Genomic DNA, 25093 nt, shown 5'->3' with positions numbered 1-25093 from the left:
TACATGCTGTAGAATATATGCTCTGCATGATGTCCATTAAATGTGCTTTAATACATGAAACTCCTTTTTATTAGTGGAATAGTTGATACGTCTGGTGTTTTTTTTTTTCTTGGCAAGCAACTGTGGGAGGCTTCCAAAGAGGAAGAATAACTTTGTTCATTTGTATCTTATGAGAGGTTTTATAATTGTGTAACAGGATGGGACATAATCATCTACCATATGTATATCTCGCCCTACTGTCTCTGCCATGGCTGAGAATAAATAGCTAGAGTAAATGTAGACCGTGCAACGTTGTCAAAATATCTTTATCACAGTTTTAGACTGTTTTCATTGTAACTGTTGTGTAGACGATACTTAAAAGTGGTTATATTTTCATAGACCTCTGAGATTACTGAGTTTCCAAGTCCTAGCTGTTAATACAAGTGCAACTGCATTGGGGTTTACTGTTAACGCAGTGTGGCTTTTTGATAGTCATTGTTTTCACTCCTTATTAACATACACTTCATAGAAGTGGCGGGGAGGCTTGGAAGTGTACACTCGCTCATTCTGCAGCACTATAAATGGTGGGAAAAATTGTAAAATGTCTCCATAAGCCAAGTACCATCTGCAATGCCAAACATTTGTTCATAATGTTCTTCTGTTAGTTATCTGGTAAACTTACAAACTAGAGATGAGGCTTTAACCTTTTTTATCTAACAGAGGAGCTATAGAAGATAGATATCTTGCAAAGATTTAATATGAAGCTTGTCTGTTTCTACCAAAGAATTCCAGTTCATGTTCTCCTAAATGATACCAAGACTCTGTATATTTATTGCCATTTGGGACTGTATTAAGTGGTTAATATCTTCAGCATGTATTTTCCTATTGCTGACTAAGATGAAACACAAATTGGTTTTATCTAGGGAAATAATTTGACACAAATAAGTTGGACGTTCATTTGCTCATATACGGCATCTTGGAGTCTGCAGACTTTCTAATGCCGAAGTATTTCCTGAGGATGTAGAAGATCACATGCGCGTATAGTCAAAATGAGGTTATGTTAGAGTTCATAAGTGTCAGAATGGATAATCAGTGTCAGCTTTTGCTGTGTAAGTTAGGAAGCAAGTTCTGATTTACTTTTCTGGAGCCACAACTGTACATCAGCTTCAACAATATAAAGCTAGAACACTAAAAGGAGAAGTTAAATCCCAATACGTATTAAAAAGATGAGGAAAGGAGAGAGAGAGAGATGTAACAAAGTGTAAGGTAGAAGATTCCTTTAAATCTTTCTGCATCACAACCTAGTATTGGTATACTGAAAACCTGCAAGTATAATCCCAAGAGAATTTTACTGCCATGTCTTAATTTTTGTATCATTTTCCTCCTTATGTTCCATGAACTCTTAGAAGAGTATATATTGACAGTAAGCCTAACAAAACATTTATTTCACTTGCACTGACATTTTGTTGAGGGTCATAAATGTAAGATTATTCTGCATGTTTAGAGGTAGTTGTACTATCCACAACTATCTTTGACTGTTCACACCCTTTAGATGTGAGGGAGTCTTTGATCTTCTACTGAAATAACACCGTATAAAACTTCAAAAGTTTGCATTCTTTATTGTGCTTTACAAAATGCTATGACCTTTTTCAAATACAATCAATGTAATGTTTTCATTTCAAAGTAGCTTGCTTGTTCCTATTTTCTTGCAACTGATATATGCAAATCTGTAAGTGGTAATTTTAGCATCAAAAGCATGAAGAGCAAAGAAGGGAGGGTTTCTCCTGGGGCCTGGGGTGGGCAGGGAAGGAAAAGTGGACACAGATAACTGTCATACTATCTTCCTGTTGTTACTTAAAAGGTTACAGTATGTTAATAATGTTCGTTCTTTTTTCAGGGGATGAGTTAACTAAAATGGAGAATGAAGATGAGCAGGGTTGGTGCAAAGGACGTCTGGACAATGGACAAGTTGGTTTATACCCAGCAAACTATGTAGAACCAATCCAGTGACAAAGGACAAAGTTAATCCAGAAGTGTTACAAAAGCTCTGTAGGCCTGTACAGTATATATTTAAAGCGAGAGGGAGCTGAATGATGTATAGAGTGTATATATTTTAATGAAAAGGCGAGAGCTTGATACTGAAATCATGGTGATTTAAAGACAGACGTTTGAACTAATAATCTGACATTGTTTTCACAACTATTGCACAATGCAAAGGAAAGGGGTTAGGTTGAAAAAATAGTATGATAGGAAAAATACTTTTTAAACTTTTTCTTCCCACATGGTCTGTTATTGTGAATCCTAAACATTTTTGCATTTTCTATGCTTGTGCCTCATCCTACCCTAGGTGTGTGGCTTACGCTCACTTTTGTTTAATCAGTTATTTTAAGTGACCTTCAGTAACTTGCAACTTGAATTTTAAAGATTATTATAGTTAGTTTTCTATTTGTTCTTAGCGACGTCTGAAAGATGCAGTATTTTTTTATTTAAATGCTATGTAGTTAAGCATCTTTTTGTATGCTTGGATTTATCAATTAATACTTAAATTATGACATAGATTTAGTCACCAGTTGAGTGAATGAAAACTCTCTCCATGTTGTAGTAATCTTTCTATGTTGTCAGCATGGCTTGAAGTTGTAAAACAAATACTGTATTTAATAGATATCTGTTACAGAAGGTTATTTGTAGCAGAGACATCTGCAGGTGTTATGGGTTGGGATTCTATTATGACTGTTGTTTACATGGTTTGACCCTTAAAAGAAGAGTTTTCCATCTAGATTGTAAATGACACTCAAAAGAAAGATAAATTATGCATAAGCCCCGGAGTAGTAGCTATTTCCAGGACGTTTGCAGGGAAAAAAAATAATCTCCTTTAAACTGCTAATGATTTTTGGGTGATTTGAAATGTTAAATCTGTGAAGGCTAATTTTTTTGAACAGAAAAGACTGTAAAATAGACTAAATGCTTTTTATTAAGAGCCTATCTATGTTGTGTATATGTACATATAATTTGATATTCCAAAATATAAAGAGCATGGCTATTAGTTATCAAGCCTTTTGATGTCAATAAGATTTAGACTGTTTTAAGAGTTTAAATTATAGGTATATTTAAATCTGCTTTCCTGCCATATTCATTACTGTACCATAGACAAAGTATTCTGTGATTAGATTTTCAGAAGTACAGTAAATACACTAACATACTCAAAATCAGTATTTATGGATAAATTTGTGGGTCAAAATATAAAGTAGCTTTAGTCCTTACATGGATTATTGTAGCAGAACACTGTAAAATCTATGTTTGTTTGCAGATACAACTTGGCCATCTGTAATCATGTCAAATAGTTTGCATTTGTGACATTTAAAACTGGGTTGTAAAATTACAGCAGATTTGTTTAAAAAAACTAAGTATCAGGTAAGTAGATATGCTATGTTAGGAAGCTACACTGTAATGAAGCTAACAAATCTATTTTGAGGTAACTATAAAACACTGTTGGTAGTCTTGGACTTTATCATTTGCTTTTTGAGCTTATAGATATATTTAGTCATCCTTTTCAATGAATCAAAATGTGCAAGCTTAGAGAGTGGATGTATGTATATGTCTGTCAAGGAAAACTTACCAACATAATTGTTCATCCACAAGACGGTTACTAAAATTGTCAGGAATTACTGGTTTGGGTCTCTGTATTGTAAAATATTTTAGAAAACAATAAAATCTGTTAATCTCTTAAATACACAGAATGCACCTTTTACTATTTCAATGTATGTGGAAATAGTCTTATGAAGCAAATAATCTGTGCATTTCATTACATTTCAAGGTGACAAAATCTGCATTGTCTAAAAGAGCCATAAAGAGGAGTATGACATTGGTGGCATTGTGTTGTTAACAAAAAGGGGAGGTGCAGTGCACAAGGGCTCTTGGCAAGACATTCTAGCAAAATCTTTATGGAAGAAGAGGAGACCATGCCTTTTATGGGTATTCAGAATCTACTGTGATGCTGCTTTCTGTGGTATAGTCAAGTCTGATACAGCTTGGGTGAGCAGCTAAGCTATTTTTTTATAGCATCTGAATCTTTTCTGCCTTTTGTGAGTTTTCTTGTTGACTGGGAGTGATTAATCTAGTAGTGTTTGATGGCTAGCTGAAAGTTTTATTTTGTCTCTCCCATGAATACTGCATCTTTTAATCTAAATAAAGTACTAGTTCTTTATGCTGGATGTCCACTTTGGTGAAGGCACCATAGAATTCAAGTGGGTGGGACCGAGGGAGGTCTCCAGTCCAGTGTCCTATTTAAAGCACAGTCAACTCTGCATTCAGACCGGGTTGCTCAGGCTTTTGAGCTAGCCTGGAAAACTTCCAAAGACTGATTTCATAACTTCTCTGTGCAAACTCTTACAATGCTTAATTACAATATTTTTTCCCCATTTTATTTGCAGTTAGAACCTGCCCTATTGCAATTTATGACCATTGTGTGTCATTCTGCTGTGCTTGGATGGAGCCTGGCTCTGTCTTTGGTAGCCTCCTTGTAGGTGCTGGAAGACTGCTGTTGGGACCCCCAGACTAATCTCTTCTCCGGGCTGAACAAGCCCCATTCACTCAGCCTCTCCTCATAGAGCAAGTACTCCATCCCCCTGACATCCCTCCGCTGTACTTGCTCAAGTTTATCAAGATCCTGTACTGAACGCAGGTGGGGAGGGTGTCCAAAACTGGACAAAGTCTTCCGTAATACTGAGTAGCAGAAGCTAATGGCAAACTTACTTATAAAACAATTAAAAAAAAAAAAAGTATTTTTATTTGACTGCTGACAAGTAAGTGTAAATAATAGGCCATTTTAAATACTTGAAACTCTTATTATACTTAATTTCAATGAGAATTTTGGGAAACAGACTTGGATTTGGTCAAATGAAAACAACTAGTTTCATCCTAATTTGAATGGACAGTTGTTTACCTGGCAGAGATGAATTCAGTTGAGAATTTTGCTTTAAAAACATGGATCTTATCTTGTATATAGAGTTTGAATATACTCATCATAGCCAAATATAGAATGAGAATGCAAGGAACTTCTGGAGGCTGCCTAGCCCAGTCAGGGGACCTCAAAGCAGGTGCAGTTAGAGCAGGTTGTTCAAGGCTTGTCCAGCTGAGTCTTGAACATCTCCAAGGATGAAGAGTCCACCACCTCTCTGAGCAAACTGTTTTAGTGATTCATCACTTTCACTGTGAGGAATTTTTTTCCATATAGGTATCAGAATTTCTCATGTTTCCTCTTGCACTTCACTTGTGCACCTTTAAGAGTCTGGCAACATCTTCTCTATGCTTTTCCATTAGGTAGCTTTAGCCTGCTGGCTACACTCTTGCTAATGCAGCCTGGTGTGCTGTCGGACGCCTTTGCTGCAAGGACATGCTGCTGTGATTCATACTGTTCACCCAATACCCAGGTCTTTTTCTGCAGAGCTGCTTTTTATCCTGTCAGTGTCCAGCCTGTCCTGCTGAGATGGAGTAACCGTGCAGGTACAGGATGCTGCATTTGCCTTTGTTCATGAGGTTCCTGTCAGCCTGTTTCTTGAGTTGAGCTCCCTCTGAGCAGTGGTCCTCTATAATCTCTCTAATTTGGTATCATCAGCAGGCTTGTTGAGAGTGCATTCTGTCCCATCATCCAGGTTATAAAGGCATTAAGTAATATTGGCCCTAGTATCCATCCCTCAGGATGTCATTGGGTTTTGTATGCCCAATCACAACCCTTTGAGCCTGACAGTCCAGCCAATTTTCTGTCCAGCCTATTTAGTCACCAGTTTGGCTATAAGGATACTAGGTGAGGCTGCGTCAAAAGCCTTGCTACAGTTATTAAAAGTAAGTAATGAAGCCTGTAGAGCAACAGTAGAGAAATTTTCCTTGTATGTTTTTCCTGGGTTTAAGCAGCTATACTTCACTTTCACATGATTAAACCTACAAGCTATAAAAGGAGAATATGATGCTCGGAATATAATTTCTCCCTATCTTGTTCTTTCTGTTTCCTTTAAAATTCTGAAGGGAAATAGTATGCTTCAAGACTTACTGGTGTATATTTGCTTGTACTGATTGAGCTATCTGAACATTGCTGTAACCTTGAGCATGTTTCAACCTTACAGCATGAAAATACTTGCCATTTGCATAGCATTTCTTGAATGCTTTGAAAACACATAGTGCATTGTTTTGCAAAAGCTGTTGACTTTTTAGTCGGGATATTTGCAGTGATCGCTTAGCAAATTCGGTGCTTTGTCTTTTTTAGTGTAATATTGGTATTTATTTCCAGTAATTGATAACACTACTGAATTCATCTAGTTAAGATGGCATATCAAGAGAATCTTTTCAGGAAAATAACAGGCTATTTTATTAGAGAAGGTGCAGAGGTAATCAGTTCCTGATGCACAATACAAAGTAATGTTAAAATTCCTCTTAAGTTGTTGCTTCTGAGGCTGAAATCTTGACACCAAAATTTTGAATACACTTTCCCCAAACTGCCTCTTAATTTACTTGTAAGCTATAATATGAACTTATATGATATTTGGTTTACACATACAAGATGCCAAAAATAAAGCTATACCCTCAGTGTAATAAACTAATCCATTGCTATTATGTCTTGTGGAGATGTCTGTGAAGTTTGTCTGATGTACTGTACTGTTCTCACCAAGGCTGAGCTGATTTTTTTTTCCTAATATCTTCGTTCTTCCAATTATGTCTTTAACCATAACACTTGCAAAGCAAAAATTAAGGCAGACTTCACAATTGGAGATAAATAGAAATACTGAGGCTTCTAGTGGAAAATCAGAGTAGACAATAAATGAGATGGTTTTGTACTAATCTGATATGATTTGGGTGATTTTAAAAATAACATTTGTTAGCTGTAAATTACTGTAAAACAAAGAAGAAGAGGGATAGAATAGAAATGGTATACTGAAGGTTGGATATCCAGCAGCAATACCTCCTGTTCTCCTGGAGTTGCATCTGTTTCAAAAAATAACTTTAATTACATTATCTTTCTCCAACTTTTCTGGTTTGGTAGAAGGTTGTTCATTCACCTCAAAACAACAGGGAGCTTGCTAATCATGGCTGAAAGCATACCTAGTCGTCAATTTGAAGAGCTGCATGTTCTGTTCCTGAAATGAGAGAATATAAGATAAATACCAGTTTTATGGGAATACTTCCTCATTTTGTTTGAATTAAAACATAAACAGCAATTTCAAACCTAAGAAGGGTCGTGCAGTAGTTACTGCAGTAGACAATACCTTCAGTGTGTTTGACACCTAGTGGTTTACCTGCTAATGCTCAGTATGTATCTTTATCAGCCTGCTTTACTTGCTTTCTCCTGTTAGAAATTCAGATTCCTGTGAGATACTATATTAATCCTTTAGCACAAAATTTCAAAAATACCTCAGGTGCTTCTTGAACCTTCCATTCAGGGGAGAGTACCAACATACATCTGAAAGTTTTACTGCACACCTGTCCACATTTCAAAAGGTGTAACCTCTTCTCTAAGAATGACTTTAGTAGGTCAGATGAGAGGTCTGTGCCAGAGGTATGTAGTCGGTGCCTTGGGAAGAGTGTAGGAACAGGATGACATAGTGGTACTTCAGCCATGGTATTTTTGGCTTTCAATGATCTATGTCTTTGGTCCTATGAAATAAGAAAAATTTAATTCTTTCCTCATAATTTTGAAAATTCAGTTCACTGCTTTGGCAACAACTGAACACCACACTATTGTTCATACAGATCTAAATGAAGTAGTTCAGAAAAGAGAACCTGTAATCAGTTCCAGAAAGAGAGCCAGTAATGCTTTTTCTTAGCAGTTGCTAGTTCTGACCCCATTAGAGAGGTGCAGACTGTATTTTTACTTTGCATTTGACTTTGAAATTCCCTTGTTGCTTTATCTGGTCGATCGATCCTGTACAAGATCCTTTTGTAGCCGTTTTCCACTTCTGTGATCATAAGTAATTTAATATCAATAAACTGCCACCTTTCTACTCACCCTTTTTGTAGATAAATACTCAAATCTACAAGTCCAAGCATTAATCCCTCTGGGGGACACTGATAACCTCCCACTTTTTATTACTGTAGTCAGTAACTGATTTATTAAATGATCATTTCCTTTTTTTCATGGCAGTTTACTTCAGCTTTTATGAGGGACATTAGCAAGAACTTTGTGAAAATCCAAGTCACCTATTACCTCAGCTAGATCACCTTTCTGCATGACCCATGAAATCTCCAACCCTGTGAGGTAAACAACCACATCAGTTGTGAAATACTATGATGATAGATATTTCTAGAACTCCTATGCAGGAAAAAATGAAATTTGCTTGTCCTGGCATAGATGAAATGCTATCACATAGCAAATGTAGGTGGGTTTTGCAATGGGATGCTACTTCTAGCTGTAGCTTTGCAAGTCCCTTGCATTGCTAATACAAACAGGCTTACCTAAGCACAACTGGTTATTGATTGTACAGAGGGGTTGTTTGTAAATTACAGTATAGTAACTTTTTGGCTTTGTACTGAGCCATGTTGTTGAGATGCAGACCACTTTCAAGAGTGGAAAGCTCCAAGCAACCTGACCTGTTTGAAGTGGTTATGCTTCTTGATGTTGTCAGTACAAACAATACATTAGTGCTAAATAAAAATGTATTATTGATGTGTTGAACTGGTTTCAACTGGTTTTTAATGTAGTTACTAAACTTCATTTCCATATTGTGGGAGTAGGTATTTGGATGCTTGATCTTTCTGTTCCAGGTAAGAGATTTTCTGTATGGATTATTTGTACTGGAATGATACATGTCTGGGACTCTGTGTCTTTGAGGATATCATGTGCAGAGGGAGGCTGGCCTAAAACTTGAGCTACAACTGTCGTGAGGCAACTTATTTTCATTATGCACAACATAGCTGTGAGCAGTGACAAATTTTGCCCAGTGTGACCAAGTTTTCCAAAGGACATCAAGAACAATTCATACGTATCCTCTGGCTCTAAGGGAACGTTTGGCACTGGGACGGTAATGAAGATCTAGCTAGCATGACCTGGGACTATACCTATATTCCATCATTTCTCAGCAGCAATGTGAGGAGAAAGCAAACAATGGGAGGCTTAATAATAACTGGAGAACAGTACTAACAGAATTTTACAGAACTAAAAGCTTTGAAGGTTGGGAGCTGTGAGACAGTAGGTGGGCACTGAACCTATAATTCTACACAACTCCATGCAGATGCAAGTGGCTATCTCTGGTTATCACATCAGCCAAAGACCTAGAGAGTAGCCAGTTCTGGAGAGATCATCCTGAACGGTTGTCTTCCTTTGTATTCATATGTCCTGGTGGGACTGTCCCACAAGATCCAGGTGCCTGAGACTTTTGTTGTGGCATTTGGATAGGTGAGAGTAGGAGAAAGCATTGGAACAGGTTGCTTTGCCGATGCGGCATCAGCTCACAGAGTAGCTCTGGCACCCAAAAATTGGGTGTCAACAAAGTATTACGGGGAGAACCCATCTGTTTCAGGCCTAGACTGGGTATGCAGAGAAGGGAGTATTTGCACAGAATCATTCAGGGAGGAGGGGCCTCAAGACATCTCCAGTCCAACCTCCTGCTACAAGTAGAGTCAATGCTGAACTAGAAGCAAGTTGCTGAGGGCTTTGTCTGGCTGGGTACTGGAAACCTCCAAGGACAGATACTTCACTTGCTCCAGGAAAACTGTTCCAATGTTTGATTCTTCTCATCATGAAATCTCCTTTTCTTCATATCAAATTGGAACTGTATTCCGGGTTGTAGTAAGAATAAGAGCCCTTGGGTTTTGATTTGTGAAACAGGAACTCCCAATGTCATACTCTGGCATGCTGGCAGTGAATTGCTCTGCATTTGCACCTGATCAGAGGGCTTGGTAATAACAGCCCTTCTAGAGAATGCTGTACTTGCCAGCCACTTGTTTCTGAGGGTACATGTACAGCAATCTTCCTCCATGTATACCTTTGTCAGACCAGCTGGCATGGAAGCAATTTTTAAATGGTTCTGTGTGCACTGGGAATAGGAATACGTGTATTTTGGACATTCTTGGAAACCACTAGCAAGACATGACATTACTACACTGAGGCATAACTGGCAAAGCAGCAGTTGTGGTCCGCTTTCCCACCACTGCTGCTAGTCTCTCTCTGTGCCTTCCGTCTTTCTGCAATCCACTCAAACCACAAACTTGCTGAAGAACAAGAGGCCCACCTATTCTCTGGAAACATTCATCACCTTTTGAGGCTTATTCTGATGGTTTCCATTATTTAGATTCTAGTTTGCTTCTCCCCTGGGACTGGGCAAGGTCACCACTAGGAGGAGAATAGGATATGGAGGCTACTTCCAAAGTATCTTGAACAAATCAGCATTCTTTGTCATGGACAAAGAAAATGGCAGCACAACATGCTGTGGGTAATGGGGCCGGGGAAGGAATCTGTGCTGTTTGGACAGTTTTTTTTGTCAAGATGAAAATTGCTGAGGATTGAGAACATAAGCAATGTCAGGCCAGAGGAGTCACTCTTGCTCACAGTGCTGGTCTGCTACTGGGTCTGGGTAAGGACCTGCATTGCACATAACAGCTGCTCACCAAAGTAGAGGACACTCCTCTGCCCAATCTACAGGCACCCTCGAAGGTAAGGTTTTTTTATTTACTCAACGTGCAGAGCAGCCAGTGAATTATGAGCACTGCCTTTTCCCTGACAGAGATGGACCAGTTCATCCCTTCCTTCTAGTATTACCTCCATTCACTATACTACCTTTCTCCCACAACCTAGAGGCTGCTCTAAGATTGCCTCCAGGAATGGCTTACCTCCCTCAGGTTCATAAGCATGTGCTAAATGCTTTTCTTCCATCTTGCCTAGAACTCATCTCCTAGCAATCAGCTGAGCTTGCAGTCTGCAACAGGAATCTGTCTAGCGTGCACATCCACATAGTTGAATTGCAAAGTATGGCCTTAGGATAGAGGCACTGTGTGAGACCAGGTGGGGACAGCGTGAAGTGTATTTCTGAACAATACTAAGGGCTGATACACTTCTTGCTTCTGGGATGGAGACTTGTGAGCTGTGTGTGCGAGGTGGCTCTGAACAGCTAGCAGCTTTTTGACATCCCAACTCAGGGGCAGAGAGGTACCACTTCCTGAAATAAGAGGCCAGCAGAAGACAGAACCAGCACCTCTATGGCGTTACCAGCCTGTGCTTCCCAAAGATACACTTCGGGCCTCTCGGGTTGCTGCAGTGGGCAGGAGCTAGCTGCCTTTGTGTGCCGTTGCCTGGGAAGGCAGCAGTGCAGCTGGGGAAAGTATGGGACAATAAGTAACATCATGCTTTTCTAGGATCATGCCAGACAGATCCATCTTCAGGATGACCTTGTTTTTCTGATCTTAATTGTTCCAATCAACTGCCAAGACTGTATCCCTCCTACTTTTTTTTTTTTCCCCCAATAGTACTTATAAAGCTGATGTAATGGACTTTTTCCTTTGTGGAAATTTGGCAACTTTCTCCCTGTAAGGCCAGTGGCTGTAGGCTGGGATGGCAATCCTCATGCAGTCAGATGGGATTTATCAAGTATTTCTGGAGCGGAGTGTGCTGTAGGGAGCACCTGTAACCACATAGGCAAGGTCTTCCTGAAATGTAAACTTCACTTGTAAAGGGAGGTCTCTTGCTAGGCATTCTTGATCCCAAGTGATTGTGAAGGGGGATGATTATATTTGTTGGTATGAAACAGACAGCAACTTCACACTTCTGCAGACTCAGCTGTTTTAAGTCTAGTCCCCATGTTACTTGGCTATAGGCATACAGATGGATTTTTGGACAGCTATCCTATACTTTGATCAAGCCCCCGACCTGTGATAGTACCAGACTGAACAAAGTTAATCTGGAGTAAAGAGGTTGCTGGCCCGCTGCCAGCAAATGTCCACACTCTGAAAATGAGAGTAAAATGTTCATGCATTCAGCTGCCTGTCAGGATAACTAGTGCTACAGGGTCAGGGCGTGCCTCAGCTGCAGCCCTGAGGGTCCGGCGCGGAGACAGCACGCAGCGGAAATCCCTGAACCAGCGCTCAAGACTGCTCCTCATGTGACTGCCTCATGCAGCGCGGCCAGAACCGAGGCAGTAACGGGTCTCATCACCCTGAACGACGTCCCCACTGACCGGTAAGAACTGGGGGTGGTTAGCTTCTATGGGAAACGGTGAACCTCTTGTACTCCAGGCATTGAAGGTGATGCAGGGTTGAGGCTGAGGGGCTGCAGGTAGATTTTCATGCATGAACATGACTATTTTGGACCTTAGATAACTCGATCTGTAGCCCTGTTTTTAACAGGCATTTAGAGCAGTCTCCAGAGGCACCTTCAAAACTAGGCTTTTCTGAAAGAAAATGGTAGAATTATAGAACATTTGTCTTAACTCTGGTTGTTCCACATACGGGTAACTATGCAGTCTTACCTATGTATGTCAGAAGAGTAAGGGAGAAGGGCATACAGCCTTGTGAGCCTTCATGGTCTCTGACGAAGGCGGCGGCTAAGATGCCATGCTGTGAAGATCCTGTTACGGATCATCTTACCGCTGCTGAGCTGAGTTCTGTAGAGCCACAACGTCATCTTCGCACTGTTTTGCGAGGGCCACCCTTAGGGACTCAGTACCTTTAATTCAGTGCTGGCCATGAGGGCCCTGGGGTGGCTCCTGCAGGACCTCTGCAGCATCCTGGCCAGTCTTCCAGCAAAAGGGTCCATTAGCCTGGCCTCTCCGCCTTCGCTGAGCTTCGTGCCCCAAGCGATATCCCCCTGCAAGGCGGAGTGTTGGGGGAGAGCAGCGCCAGAAGGCCTCTGCGTGCAACCAAATTCAGTGCAGTGCGGGTCAGGCAGACGAGGTTTTTGAAGTGGGGATGCCAGTAAGTTACACAGTTCCTGGTTGTGTTCCTATTATTCTGTTTCCTGTTCTGAGAGGCTTTATGATTTCAGATTAACGATCTGAACACACCGCTTTTGAAAGCAATTAAAACTTGTCCTCTTTTTGTTCTGCTGGTTTGGCAGTGCCTCACTTCTCCCCGCCTGTGTACTGTAACGCTAGCGAAGAGAGGGAACGGGGGCTTTAAGTAACATCTTGACAGAACGCTTGAAACCTACTTGTTGAGCCCAAGAGCAGAAACAAGTCTCTTCACAGGCATAATAGTGTGCTTTATCACCTGTCTTGAGGGGAATGTGGCTGCTTCATTTTTGCCCACGCCCGCGAACGGAGCAGGTGGGGGTGTTCTTCCCCGGCCCCACGCTCCCCGGTGCCCTCCGGGGCCCCGAGAAAGCGAGGCCGGCGAGGCCTGCCCGCCCCTCCACCCCCGTGCCTGAGCCCCCGCCGGCCGCCTCACACCCCGCTCCGCCCCCGGCCCCACCGCTCCCCCCCGGCCCCGCGACGCTCAGAGTGCCCAACGGAAGGCGCTGACGCAGCGGAGCCGCTCGTCTCCAGGGCAACCGGGAGGCGGCGGACGGGGGAGCGTCGGCCCCTCGCGCCACGCCGGCGACCGCAGGCCGCGCCCCGCCGGGCTGAGGGCGCGCGCGCTGCGTGGCCGCCTCCCGGGCGGGGCGGAGCGTCCCGCGGCGGCGTGGGGCGTCCCGGCGGTGTGAGCGGGCGGCGGCGGCTCCGGCTCTCCTTCGCGGCCCTCCCGCCTCGCCCCCACCTGCCGCCCGGCGCCATGTGCGAGCCCAGCAAGCAGGACATTGCTGCCATCTTCAAGCGGCTCCGCTCCGTCCCCACCAACAAGGTAAGGGCGCCGGGCCGGGGCCGGGGCCGGCAGCGGCTGCCTCCGCCGTTGTGACACGTCGCACTGCCGGCGGGGCGGGGGCGGGGGAGTGCCCGCGGCCCGCCACGCCCCGCCGAGCCCCCGGCGCCCGGGCCGGCTGCCTGCTGCGGGGGGCTCTGTGAGGGAGGGGGGGGGGCCGGGCGGGCAGCGGCAGCCGGCGGCGGCCGCCCCGGAAGCGCCCTGGGCCGGGCGGCTCTGCCTGCCCTCCGGCCGGCCCGGCGGGCGACCCGCGGGCGGGGTCCGCAGGGCGTTTTGGGCGAAGCCTTCCGCGAGGGAAGCGCAGCTCCTCTCGGGTACCTGGTGTCTGAGGATTGCTGGAAGAGGAGGGTCAGCTCAGCTGAAAATAAAAAGCAAGTTCCAAACCAGTGACAGCGTACAGCGTTGAATGTGTTTTTCTATTTTTTCTTTTTTCTTTTTTTTTTATCAAAGAAGCAAAGCCCGTTGTCGCACAGCCGCTTCTGTGGCGATAAAAGTTTGATGTTTTCTCATCGCGTTGGACTCATCCAGTGGCGACTTTAATTTTTCAGCGTTGTAAAGCCCTCTTGTTTTTTCAGTACCCATTACTTCCAGCGTGTGATGGCTGGCTGTGAACGGGGAAAGGTGCCTCAGACTGCAAGGTGACATGGCAGACGTGTTGGGCGGCAGAACTGCCTTCAGCAGCTACGTGCTCCTGTGCTGCTTTTTAGTGCCGTATGCTCCGTTGTATTGGTGTTATGATGTACTCTCTGAACGTATCTGAAAAATACACTAGGGAAACAATTACAAAGAAACACCGTGGTTTTGTTTTCTGGGAGTATTATGAGTCTGGAGGTCTGTCTTGGGTCCAAAACTGACTTCCGCACTTTGAACACAAGTCATTAAGACTGTATGGGCAATGGACACTTGTCTCATTTCTCAGAAAGCATAGCTCAAAGATGAATGCTCACCAACAAGTTTCCTAAAACTTGGCTTTGCAATGGGGTAAAATGTTCATCAAGGAATGGTCCTAGTCCCAACAGGGAGAGTCGGAGAGAAGATCTTTTACAGGCTCCTGAAATTCACTTAGTGCTGTGTCTAAGAGATTGAGTAGTTCTATAGTGCTGTTGTGGTGCTTTTTCTGTCTGGGGATCACGAGAGAATCAGAAGGTACTGCCCGCAGCTGGTGAGGATGGAGATGTGAGGATGGAGTGCCTCGAACAGTTCTGAACTCGTTGTTACTCTGCTAGACTTAGCAAGGTGGTTGTGGTACCTCTGGTTGCTCAGGCATATCTGTCTCTCCTTGGAGTCACGTCAGGTGCTGTATAGAAATTTAGTGCCAATGTTGACAAAGCAGTATTGGTACAGTGTGTGTTGCCATTCAGACTAGGTCAGTTTGAAAGAAGTAGCTCAGGTGCAGAGAACTCATTAACGCTGCAGCGAAGCTTGGTCTTGTTGACCTGCAAAGGCAGAGAGGAAGGAGAGTGGGAAACATCAACAGCTTAGACCTCACAACTCTCCCATGCCTGTGTATCTGACCAGTCTTCTTAAGTAAAAGTTGCTGCTGTCATCAGTTTATCCTCTCGCGTTTGATGACATTTTGTTTTGTTTCCTTTCTCTTGTGTTCTTCTTTGTGTTCTTCTTCTGTCTGCCCCTTTTATTTGTAGGGCTTTTCTTCTGGGAAAGGAAGACATGCGAAAGAAATGCAAATATTGGAAAGGTTCTGTGTTAAAAGCTTAGTAACATGCTTTAACTGTTTTGTTTATGTACACAGTTTGGGAAGAACTGGTATCTCTTCAGTGCAGCAGCTGGGCTTACTGGCTGCTTTCTATAAGCACGCATGTGCATTTACACTGTGCTAGGTGGTCTGCAGTAATTCTTAGTGCACATGAACTTAGGAAAATAATTCTCATTTAAATAAACATGCAGTTTAATTTTTGGATTATAGTGTGTTTAAATTGATAATTGAATAATTGTCTTGAAATTAACAGATCTGTAATTTGATCTTAGTTTCCTTTACTCTGTTTAGCATGAGAAATAGCTTTTTTAGAGTGCTTGGTGTGCCTTTGGGTGTTACGTAATATAGAGCTGCCTGACGACATTTAACAACACGTTACAATTATTAAATAGGATGTATTTTGTACCTATAAAAACGTTCACAGTCCTTAAGCCACCTGGTGTTGTTAACTCAAGTGTTCGTAAGGCTCATCTGTTTTGAAGACTTGCACCCTGAGGCTGTGCTGTACAGTCTCTTTTAATCTGGCATACGTCTATTCCCCTGAAAGTGGTAGTTTTTCATTCCCTTCCCTCTGGTTTGTTCTTTTCTTTCGTTGATGATAGTATTCATGTCCCTGCTTGGACACCCAGATCAAGGATATGAACCGCCTGAAAACTAAGTATGTATGTTGTGGTGGTGGTTTATCAGCTGTTCAGTTTCGTTATTACAGTGTGTGTTGGAGGGTGGGGGGTTTTTTTGCCCCAGAGTAGAGTGTAGTGTATCATGTCTGGGTTAAGTCATTTTAAGACCACGACACTTCCAAAAGGAGCAGTCCTGTCTTCTTCCTGTGGCAAACGCTCCTGTTCCCTCGCTTACATTGGCATTACAGGTCACGTGGCTGGGATGTGAGTTGGACCTACCTTTGCTCTGAGTCAAAGCAGTGCAGTGCTGGTTTCCAGTAGGAGCAACAAGTGTGATTATTACTGCTGATGCAAGAGAAGAAGGAAAGCATATCTGGATATGGTGGCTGGTAACTACGAGAGTAGCTGCTTGGATTTGGATCAGCTTTGATCCAGTGTGAAACTACCTCCTGAGTTTTAGCTGGTTTAAGTGGTGATGCAGCTGTATGGTAGCCTTGCACACTAGGAATGGCAAGCACGAGGGGATGCGGAGCTACCCCGTGGCAGTAGCCCCGCTACGTGGGAGACTGCAAGCGTCTATGTAACTGTGACCTCAGGGGTAAGCTTGCTGAACCTGCTCAGCTCTTCCAAAGTGCCCAAACTAACATTTCTATAGGCTATATATTGTTACATGTCCGTATCCAATAACAATGTATATTATGTATTTATTTATTAACATAGGTATCTTGTGGTGGATGTTGTATGATTTTATGACTGCTTGCTATGGATTATACCCGACTCTTTGTGTTTGCTCTGGTACAAAACATCTCAATTAGGGCTTCTGCTTTTTTTTTTTTCCCCCCGAAGTGACTGTTACTGAATCTAGGCTGTCCTGAAATGCTTTAACACAAAATAAGCAAAAAGAATGCAATTTAAGCATATCCTTAAAATTGATTTTTTAAATAATTATTTTGATATTTTCATTTTACCTAAATCAGTACAGAAAATACACTTTATCTGTTTTTAAAATGGAAACAATTTCAGAGGGTGGCTCTGAAATTGGTTTTAATTTTTTTTCCCCCAATTATTGTTAAAATTTATGTGGTGGGAAGCACTTTAAAATTGGCAAAACTAAGCAAAATGAGACTAAATGTTACTGAAACATGCTTCTATTTCTGTTGCATAACATGATGGAGATGGCAGTTCTTGCATTACTTTCACAAGAAAATCAGATGTTCCTACTTGCATCACAATCCTAAAAGCTACAGTTTTTATGCATATAAATAATTTTCACAGGTGTCTGGTAAATAGTTGCTAGAGAGTCCTGCGTGAGTGAAGATACTGAGCTATACTGCTATGTGGCAGCTAGCTTCCAAGGTGATGCAATTGACTTTTAAGATGTTGAAACTAAGAAGTGCTTATAATTGTACCGGGGAGGGGAGGAGGATCTTTAGGGATGTTTATAACTGAACTTTTTTAAACGTGGGATTTTTTTTTAACTACCCACTGATACTCAAGATTCTCGTTTCCCATTTGTACTCCAGGGAATTTCCACAAGACTTACGACTGTAAGTCTGCTTTGCTTTCCTGTATTAGAAGTGAGACCAGGGCTGTGCTGTTCTGTTAGCTTTGGTTTCAAGCAGAATCTTCTCCCCTTTTATTGTCCCCATCCTCCATTTGGCCTTGTAAGAAAAAGCCTGAAAATAGCCAATTTAAAATGAAGATGAGGCTCATGTTTTTTAAGGAACTGCTTCAAAGAATGGAGAGAATTGAAAAAAAGAGGATGAGTTCTGACTACTAAGGCTAAGTGTTTTCTTAGAATATGGCATACATGTAGAGTTACTCATTATTCTTTTTCCCTGACTCCTGGTATATCATTCTTCCACCTGTGCTTGTTTCAGGGACTCTATCTAACCCCTCCTTTTGTCACTCATTCTGTGTAGCTTTTATCTTACTTATTCTTTCTGCTGTATGTCAGTGAGTGACCCCATTTCCACATATGATGTGGGATACATAAATGACTTAACATTAATAAATTTTAAGTCTCTGTTGAGAGAGAAAGAAAGGACTTGCACATACAGAAACTGTGACCTCCGTGCTTTCTGTTTGCGTTACTGGTCATTGGCCTAAGCGAAGGTCAAACTTAAAATGTTCATGTGTCGGAAGAGCTAATGCTGGATCTGCTGGTGAGCTTTGCTTGTGCCTGATGAATTTGAACTGTACAAGCTCAAATAGACCCCCACTAAAACGAGGAGTTTAGCCTCAAACTGCTCCTGGGCTCGTACTTGAAATTAATTTGGGTGAACGATAGGTGAGCTGACGAGTGCAAACCCAGGTCTTGTTTGACTGGGTATATAAAAAACAAAAAGAGGCAAAAATCTCTGTTTCGTTGTATAAATGGAGTTTCTAGCAAGGAGACTTCTTAACTTTTTATTTTTCCAGCCTGATGAAGAGGTGCTGGAAGCATTGTGGCCTATGTGTAGGGTGTACCCTATGTCCCCAGCTGACTTGGAAGAAGCTTTTTTTTTTCTTTCTGCTAGCTAGAACTTCCCTTGCTATCTGAGGATGCATTAGATTTATAGCAGGATGTTAAAGCATAAAATCGCAGATTGGAACTTCATCGATTTGTGTGTAAAAGCTTGTCTCTCCATGGAGTTACTTTTTAGTAGATGCCACCGAGTGTACCTATAGATGGATTCTTTCACTGTAGAAGTACTTCTTTTCAGCCTTTATAAATATTACTGAAAAAGCATTGATCAGATAATGAAGTGCTTTCATACAGGAATAAACGTGTGCACATGGCATTAGCTAGGAATAGCTGTTGCTGTTTAAATTGTGTTCTTCCTTGCATTTGAAAATGAATTCATATCAGATAAATTTTTTGTTCTTGCTTTCCTTGGCCGAAGAAGTACAAAATTCAGAATAACTGAAACAGGACTTGAAAGTTGTGGTCTGGAGAGCTGCAAAGTGTATCTGTGTCTACCTCTTATACCTCTTATATTTTGGCTGAAGGTTAGGAGTCGAATGTGGTGACAGAGGATAAGAAACTCTTGGTTTTGTCTATGCAGTTATTGTGGGCATATTTGCTTTTTAACCGGTTCATGTTACCGACAGTTGAAAGGTTGATACAGCAATACATTTGTGATACATCATACAAGTAGTCCTGTCTGGCAGAGAGTGCTTGGCTAGGCAGTACACAGCGTGGACACTTTCTTCACACAGCTGGATTTTAGTGGCTTGCTCTGAAGGCCAAGGATTCTATATAGGAAAGTAAATAATTATGTCATAAGTGCCGCTGATAACTGCAGCCGCATGTACGTTCTGAGGAAAGAGTAGACTCAGTGGTACGTCATGAAGATAGCCTGCCCTTGGGAAAATATTTCTTAAATGCTTTCATATTTCAGTAGTGCTGGAAGTACTGTGTTAAATGTGTGTTTAACTAGACTGATGTGGGTTCTCTGACCCACGGTTTCTCAGCCTGTGGTCCCTGTGTACACTGGTTATGGTTGGAAACTGGGAAGGCTTGTAGTCCTGTCCAGTTAGGGCAAAGACATACAAGCATGGGCAGATTGTGTAACTGCTCTTTATATTTATAGAATTAGGATAATATGAAGTTGTCATTTCAACAGATGCTGTAAGTATGAGTTAATTAAGTTTAATCACTGCAAGGGTGTTAGCATGACCTATAACACAACTGTAAAACATGGTTATGCTCAAGTCCTGTTACTGATCTTTATTTTCTTTAAGGTATGTTTCGACTGCGGAGCAAAGAATCCTAGCTGGGCAAGCATAACATATGGAGTTTTCCTCTGTATTGATTGTTCAGGGACCCATCGATCACTTGGTGTTCATTTGAGTTTCATTCGGTAAGTAGTTTGTATATTTTTATAGTAAAATTTGCATCTTTTAATGTTTTTGTTTGTTTGTTCAGATACCCTCTCTCAACTACTGATTCAGACCTTTTTAATGTTTGTATTGGCTTTGATGTATCTGATAGCTGCTTGGGAATTAGGTAAATAGGTAGGGTTCAGCAGAATTTGTACCACGCACCCATTCCCATTACCTGCTTGTTGTGTTGGTAGTGCGCATTTGTTGGCACGTCTGTTCCTACATTGAAGGTGATGAAAATGAAGAACAGAGTAAGCATGTTGAAGTGTTTTATCATTCCTCCAAATCAAGACTGAGGCAAATACTAGTTTATTATCTTAAACAGTGTTACAGTGTATTGATCATAAAGACAATCTGACCCCCAGCAAGCCAGTTCAGAGAGCTAAACAGCATTTTGCCAGCTTTGCTTGCTGAAGTAGTTCATTATGGTGTCACTTGAGTGCTAATACTGGGGTAGAGTAAAGGGCTACCCCTTTTGGCAGCTGTTTAGCTCAGTCAGTCAGTTGGTACAGTAAATCTGCGCCCTGAGCTTGTCACATTTTGGGTGAGTATCCTAGCTGATGGCCCGTGGGCCATTTTGGCCTAATAAATAATTACATATTTGAAATATAAGGTTCTGTTTGAAGTGAGTGAGAGCAATGCATCCAAGAATGGATTGCAGATAAAAGCAGCTGTTTTCCATCAACTAAAATTCTTTCTCTGCTTTATTTTCGCTGTGTACAAGAGCGTTACAAGAGGCCTCTCAAGAATCCATTCCTAATGATCACAGTATTAATTCTCCTCATACTCAGTGAGCCCCAAATTTTTGTTGTGATATGACATTCTATTTGTCACTTTGTCCATTACATGTGATTAGTCATCTGCTGTTGACAGAGCTCAAATGTGATTCTTGAAGATGCATCTTACTGCTTTTTAAAAGGGAAAACCTGTCAGCCAGAGGGTGCATTTTTTTTCAAGCTTTTACCGTTTGAGAAACTGTGTCAGTTCTACATGGCTTTATTAATTTGTTTTGCACATTGTCTATTGTCGCAGATTTTTTTTTCTATAGAGGCATGTTTTTCACTTTACAAAAAACAAGGGGGGGGAGAGAAACACTTTATTAAAAAAAAAGGTAGAGAGATTTTAAATGGCTTTGGAGATAACATTAAAAATGTTTCCTTCTGTTCAGATCTACAGAACTGGATTCCAATTGGTCTTGGTTTCAGCTGAGATGCATGCAAGTTGGAGGAAATGCAAATGCTGTATGTACTCCTGAGTATTTGCTTTGCACATTGAAGCTTGTTAGGCTCGGAAGCTATTGTCTGTCCTTACTGGCTCACATCTTGGGGATATTTTTATTTTTCTTGTTTTTAAGAATTTCTTTGAATGCTGATTTCATCCTCCGTACTTCTTGCAACTTTTCCATCTTGGTATAATCTGCAAATTGTTTGTTTGTTTGTTTACAAGTCATTAATAAAAGTCACTGAAAAGGCCAGATCAGATTCCTTGTCAATACATATCTAATTTAACAGGGAGACATTGACAGCTGCTGAAAGATGGTTTTCCACAGCTTGTAAACCTAACTTATGGGCATCTTCCTGTGACCATGTTTCCTTATGTGGTTTATGAAAATACTGTGACAAAAATCATGTCACTGTCAAAAGTCACACTGAAGTCAAGACCTGACTTACATCTGAGGTACAACTGAAGTCAAGATAAGACACGCCACACTGTCAGAGAGGATATAGCGTTGTTTTTGTTTGGGCCAATTCATACTGGCTGTTACTTTCAACTTGATTTTTTAATGTACTTATAAATAAATTTGTTACACAGTGTTTTTGTAAATTGAAGTTATGTTGACTGCTGTATTGTTCTCAATCTCCTTTTTAAAAGAGGATATTTTCCTTTGTCAACTCTTTGGAATCTTACCTGTTTTCCCATGGTTTTTTGAAGATTGACCACCAATAACTGAGATTGCTTCCTTAAGTTGACCCATCCAGTGTGGAAACATGCAACTTCCCTAAGCAATTTCTACTTTTCTTCTAATTCCCTGAATGTTTACACCTTATCTTTCTTCATTTGTGCTTTGTCCTTAATGTTGTTCTTTAAGAAACTTTACCAAAAATTGCTTTCCATAGGCTTTCTCTTAACAATTTTCTTAACAATCTGCTTTCCTTAAGTCTAACGCTTTAATATTCTGCAATTTTTTCTATTTTCTTCCTATTTCCTTACAAAAAATTATGAATTCAGGATTGTTATTATTTATCCTCCACTTCTGCATTTTCCAATCAAACCTTTTTCTTTGAATTAGGCATTCAGCTCATCACTGTCTCTAGCTTACAGATCTGAGCAGTTGCATGGTGTCTTCTCCCTCTTTTTCTTCTCCCTGTCCTTTCTCAGTTACACCTTTGTGTATTAATACTGCTGTTACATGAATTTACTCATCAAGTTTCTGTTATGCCACTTAGTACATAAAAATCACAGTGCTGACTAATCAGAAGAGGGAGATTTTGCATGAAAACTACTTTCTTTTTTAGCCAAAGGCTTAAAAGCTTTGATTAAACTATATAAACTTTGCTATACAAAGGGTTTAAGGCAGTTGGAAAGAAGAAACGGCAAAGTTTGAAAAGTAATTCAGTTAATCTTAGAAAGCATATTACTAGAAGAATAACAGTAAATCTTTATTATTGAATTTTATGAGTTTTTGTCTTTCTGCTTGGATGTCACTGTTTCCTACCATACATTGTACCAAGAGGTGTAATATACCCACAGCCACTCCTCAAATACCTCGAATTCACAATGGCCTGTTTTGGATTACCTAGGAAGATTAATACCTGAAACTTTAAAGACCAATTTAGTAAACTGTCTGGACATTTTAAAAAGTAAAATTAATGTTTTTCTTCTAATTGCATTAAAAACCTATTTCCTTTTTCTTCCAATAAAATGCCAAATTCTATTTTTGCTAACTACTGTTTAGAAGCACTATCAGGTTAACATTAATCATTTGTATTCTATAATTGCCTGATGATGCTGAATCTTGGATAACAGCAGTCCTGAGCTTTGTAGCTATGTATCGGATTGCTAGGAAATCTGAAGTGTTCTTAGATCCTTTTGTTTTCAGAGTAAATCTTGCGGTGATTGGAATTAGGGTTTACAAAAAAAAGCTCTGAATATCAAGTTCGTAGGTGTATATATTTAAATGCAAAAATGCACAATCTTTTTGGCATCTGTGATGCTTACGGCTGTTTCTGTTGTAATCACAGAAGTTGACTGGCATTATCTCTCTCCTGCATGGTTGTTGCTTAATTTTTATACGAAGTCTAGTACTTGTATACTAGATCTATGCTTTGTAATTGCAGCATATGAGGTCATAACCTCAGGTTATCTAGACTTGCTGATTCTATCAGAAACTTGTTTATTATGTAATAGTCTGACATGTTCTTCCATGCAAGAATGTACGATATGATTTGCTAGTCAATTCTAGGTACAACTTGTGGAACTCTGATATAAATGTATTGATTTGCTTTTGTTTTAAGATCCTAAATTGGAATGCATTTTTTCATTTATGTATTTATATTTTTATATAAATACGCAAGCATATAAATATATATGGGTACGTGCATACACACACTTTTGTTTTGAAGGAAGACCATTTTTATACAGTCATTTTGATGCTATTAAACATCCATTGTTCTCTCTAGCATGCTAGACATGAAGCCAAGCAATGCTTTTTAGAATATCAGGAATGTCCTTTGAACCACAAGTATTGACAATCAATTTTACCTCTTCCTTTCTACACTTAATTTCAGAACTAGCATTCTTTGTATATGATGGCAGGTTTGCATTTGTATATGCTTTTAAAACATCCTACTAATGTGTTTGTTTTTTTTCTGTTGTTTTATTTATACGTAAAGAGGTTGCCACAATGGAGTTCTATTTTGGAGATCTGCATAGACTTCATAATTTAAAAGATTAGATTTAGGTAGAGGAGCAGAGTATTTTGCTGCATTGTGATATCTTTTTATGTTAAATAGCATTAGTTTTTAAACCTGTTTCTCATAGCATTTTCTGTGTTCTGCTTCATAGTCTGCTTTTTTCCATCAACATGGATGCACAACAAATGATACCAATGCAAAGTATAACAGTCGTGGTGCTCAGCTTTACAAGGAGAAGATTAAATCTCTTGCAACACAGGCAACAAGAAAGCATGGTACTGATGTGAGTAGTGTGTCCTGTGTCATTAAGATTTCTGAAAAACTTTATCTTCTTTCCCCCTAGAGTAATTTTAAGTTTCTGATTAGTAACGCAAAAGATTATCTGTCTTTGGGAGGTACTGATACACATTACAGTGAATAGGCAAACTGGGGGGTAAATTATTTGTAGCTTACCTTTTTTGTTTGGAAAAAGACTATTGAGATAGAGCTCAACGGGGTATTTCAGGATCATTTCTGGGTTATTCAAAACATTAATTTTGACATTTGCAGTAACTTATAGGAGTTCTAGGCAGAAACTTCAGGTGCTCTTCAAAACGGAAACTTCTTTGTTTGCAGGTGTGCTCCAAAATTATATTAGTGGTATTGCATAACAAAAATGTCAGCACTTGTCCATGAACTATATAGTGATTTTATTTTTGCTTATCTGGAACTGAATTATTATTGAGAAGTACAGCATGTAAAAGTGCTAATAGAATTAACTACAAAATATTGGTGATTTAAGTGGGATTTGATTTGAACAGGTAAATGTGTGTTTTTGCTTTTTTCCCTACCAAAATAATATTTGAAAAATTAGCAAGTTATATATGTCCTGAACTTGCTGTTCTCCATTAAAAATACTGAAACAGTTCATGCGTGCTGTCAAGACATTGATAGGGGGCTGACAGGGAGAACTTATTAGCAAAGCATGCAGAGTTAGTTTGCTCATGTGTTAAATAAGTTTGACAACAGTTCTCTTCTGCATACACAGAAAGCATGTTTTGATTGTTTAGTTCAGCTTGTTAAAGTTTGTGGCTGATTCATTTGACGTTGATCAGATGAGTGGGATTTAAAAGAAAAGCAAGAAAGCTTGGGTTTTTCTCTAATCTATGCATCAAATAACATGAAATTTAATGGATTATGATAATTCTATATTATAAATGTTATAGACAATATAGTTCACATCACTA

The 25093-nt window shown here is 40.5% G+C and overlaps 2 protein-coding genes across 4 annotated transcripts in view; both read left to right on the top strand.

The window, feature by feature from the left end:
* Positions 1-3723, top strand: part of PACSIN2 (protein kinase C and casein kinase substrate in neurons 2) — a 63361-nt gene extending 59638 nt beyond the window's left edge. For both annotated transcript variants that reach the window (XM_059815962.1, XM_059815963.1), the window contains one exon: positions 1877-3723. In XM_059815962.1, coding sequence (XP_059671945.1) covers positions 1877-1989 — 113 coding nt within the window. In that variant the 3' untranslated portion in view covers positions 1990-3723. The remainder of the gene's footprint in view (positions 1-1876) is intronic.
* A 9919-nt stretch (positions 3724-13642) lies between these two features.
* ARFGAP3 (ADP ribosylation factor GTPase activating protein 3) overlaps positions 13643-25093 on the top strand; it is a 35998-nt gene continuing 24547 nt past the window's right edge. For both annotated transcript variants that reach the window (XM_059816208.1, XM_059816207.1), the window contains exons 1-4: positions 13643-13734; positions 19813-19931; positions 21122-21194; positions 24019-24150. In XM_059816208.1, coding sequence (XP_059672191.1) covers positions 13666-13734; positions 19813-19931; positions 21122-21194; positions 24019-24150 — 393 coding nt within the window. In that variant the 5' untranslated portion in view covers positions 13643-13665. The remainder of the gene's footprint in view (positions 13735-19812; positions 19932-21121; positions 21195-24018; positions 24151-25093) is intronic.

The sequence above is a fragment of the Gavia stellata genome, chromosome 4 (assembly GCF_030936135.1).
Source record: "Gavia stellata isolate bGavSte3 chromosome 4, bGavSte3.hap2, whole genome shotgun sequence".
NCBI classification, from domain to species: domain Eukaryota; kingdom Metazoa; phylum Chordata; class Aves; order Gaviiformes; family Gaviidae; genus Gavia; species Gavia stellata.
Note: the sequence above shows the minus strand (reverse complement) of the source record. Positions and strands in the feature narration are given on the sequence as shown.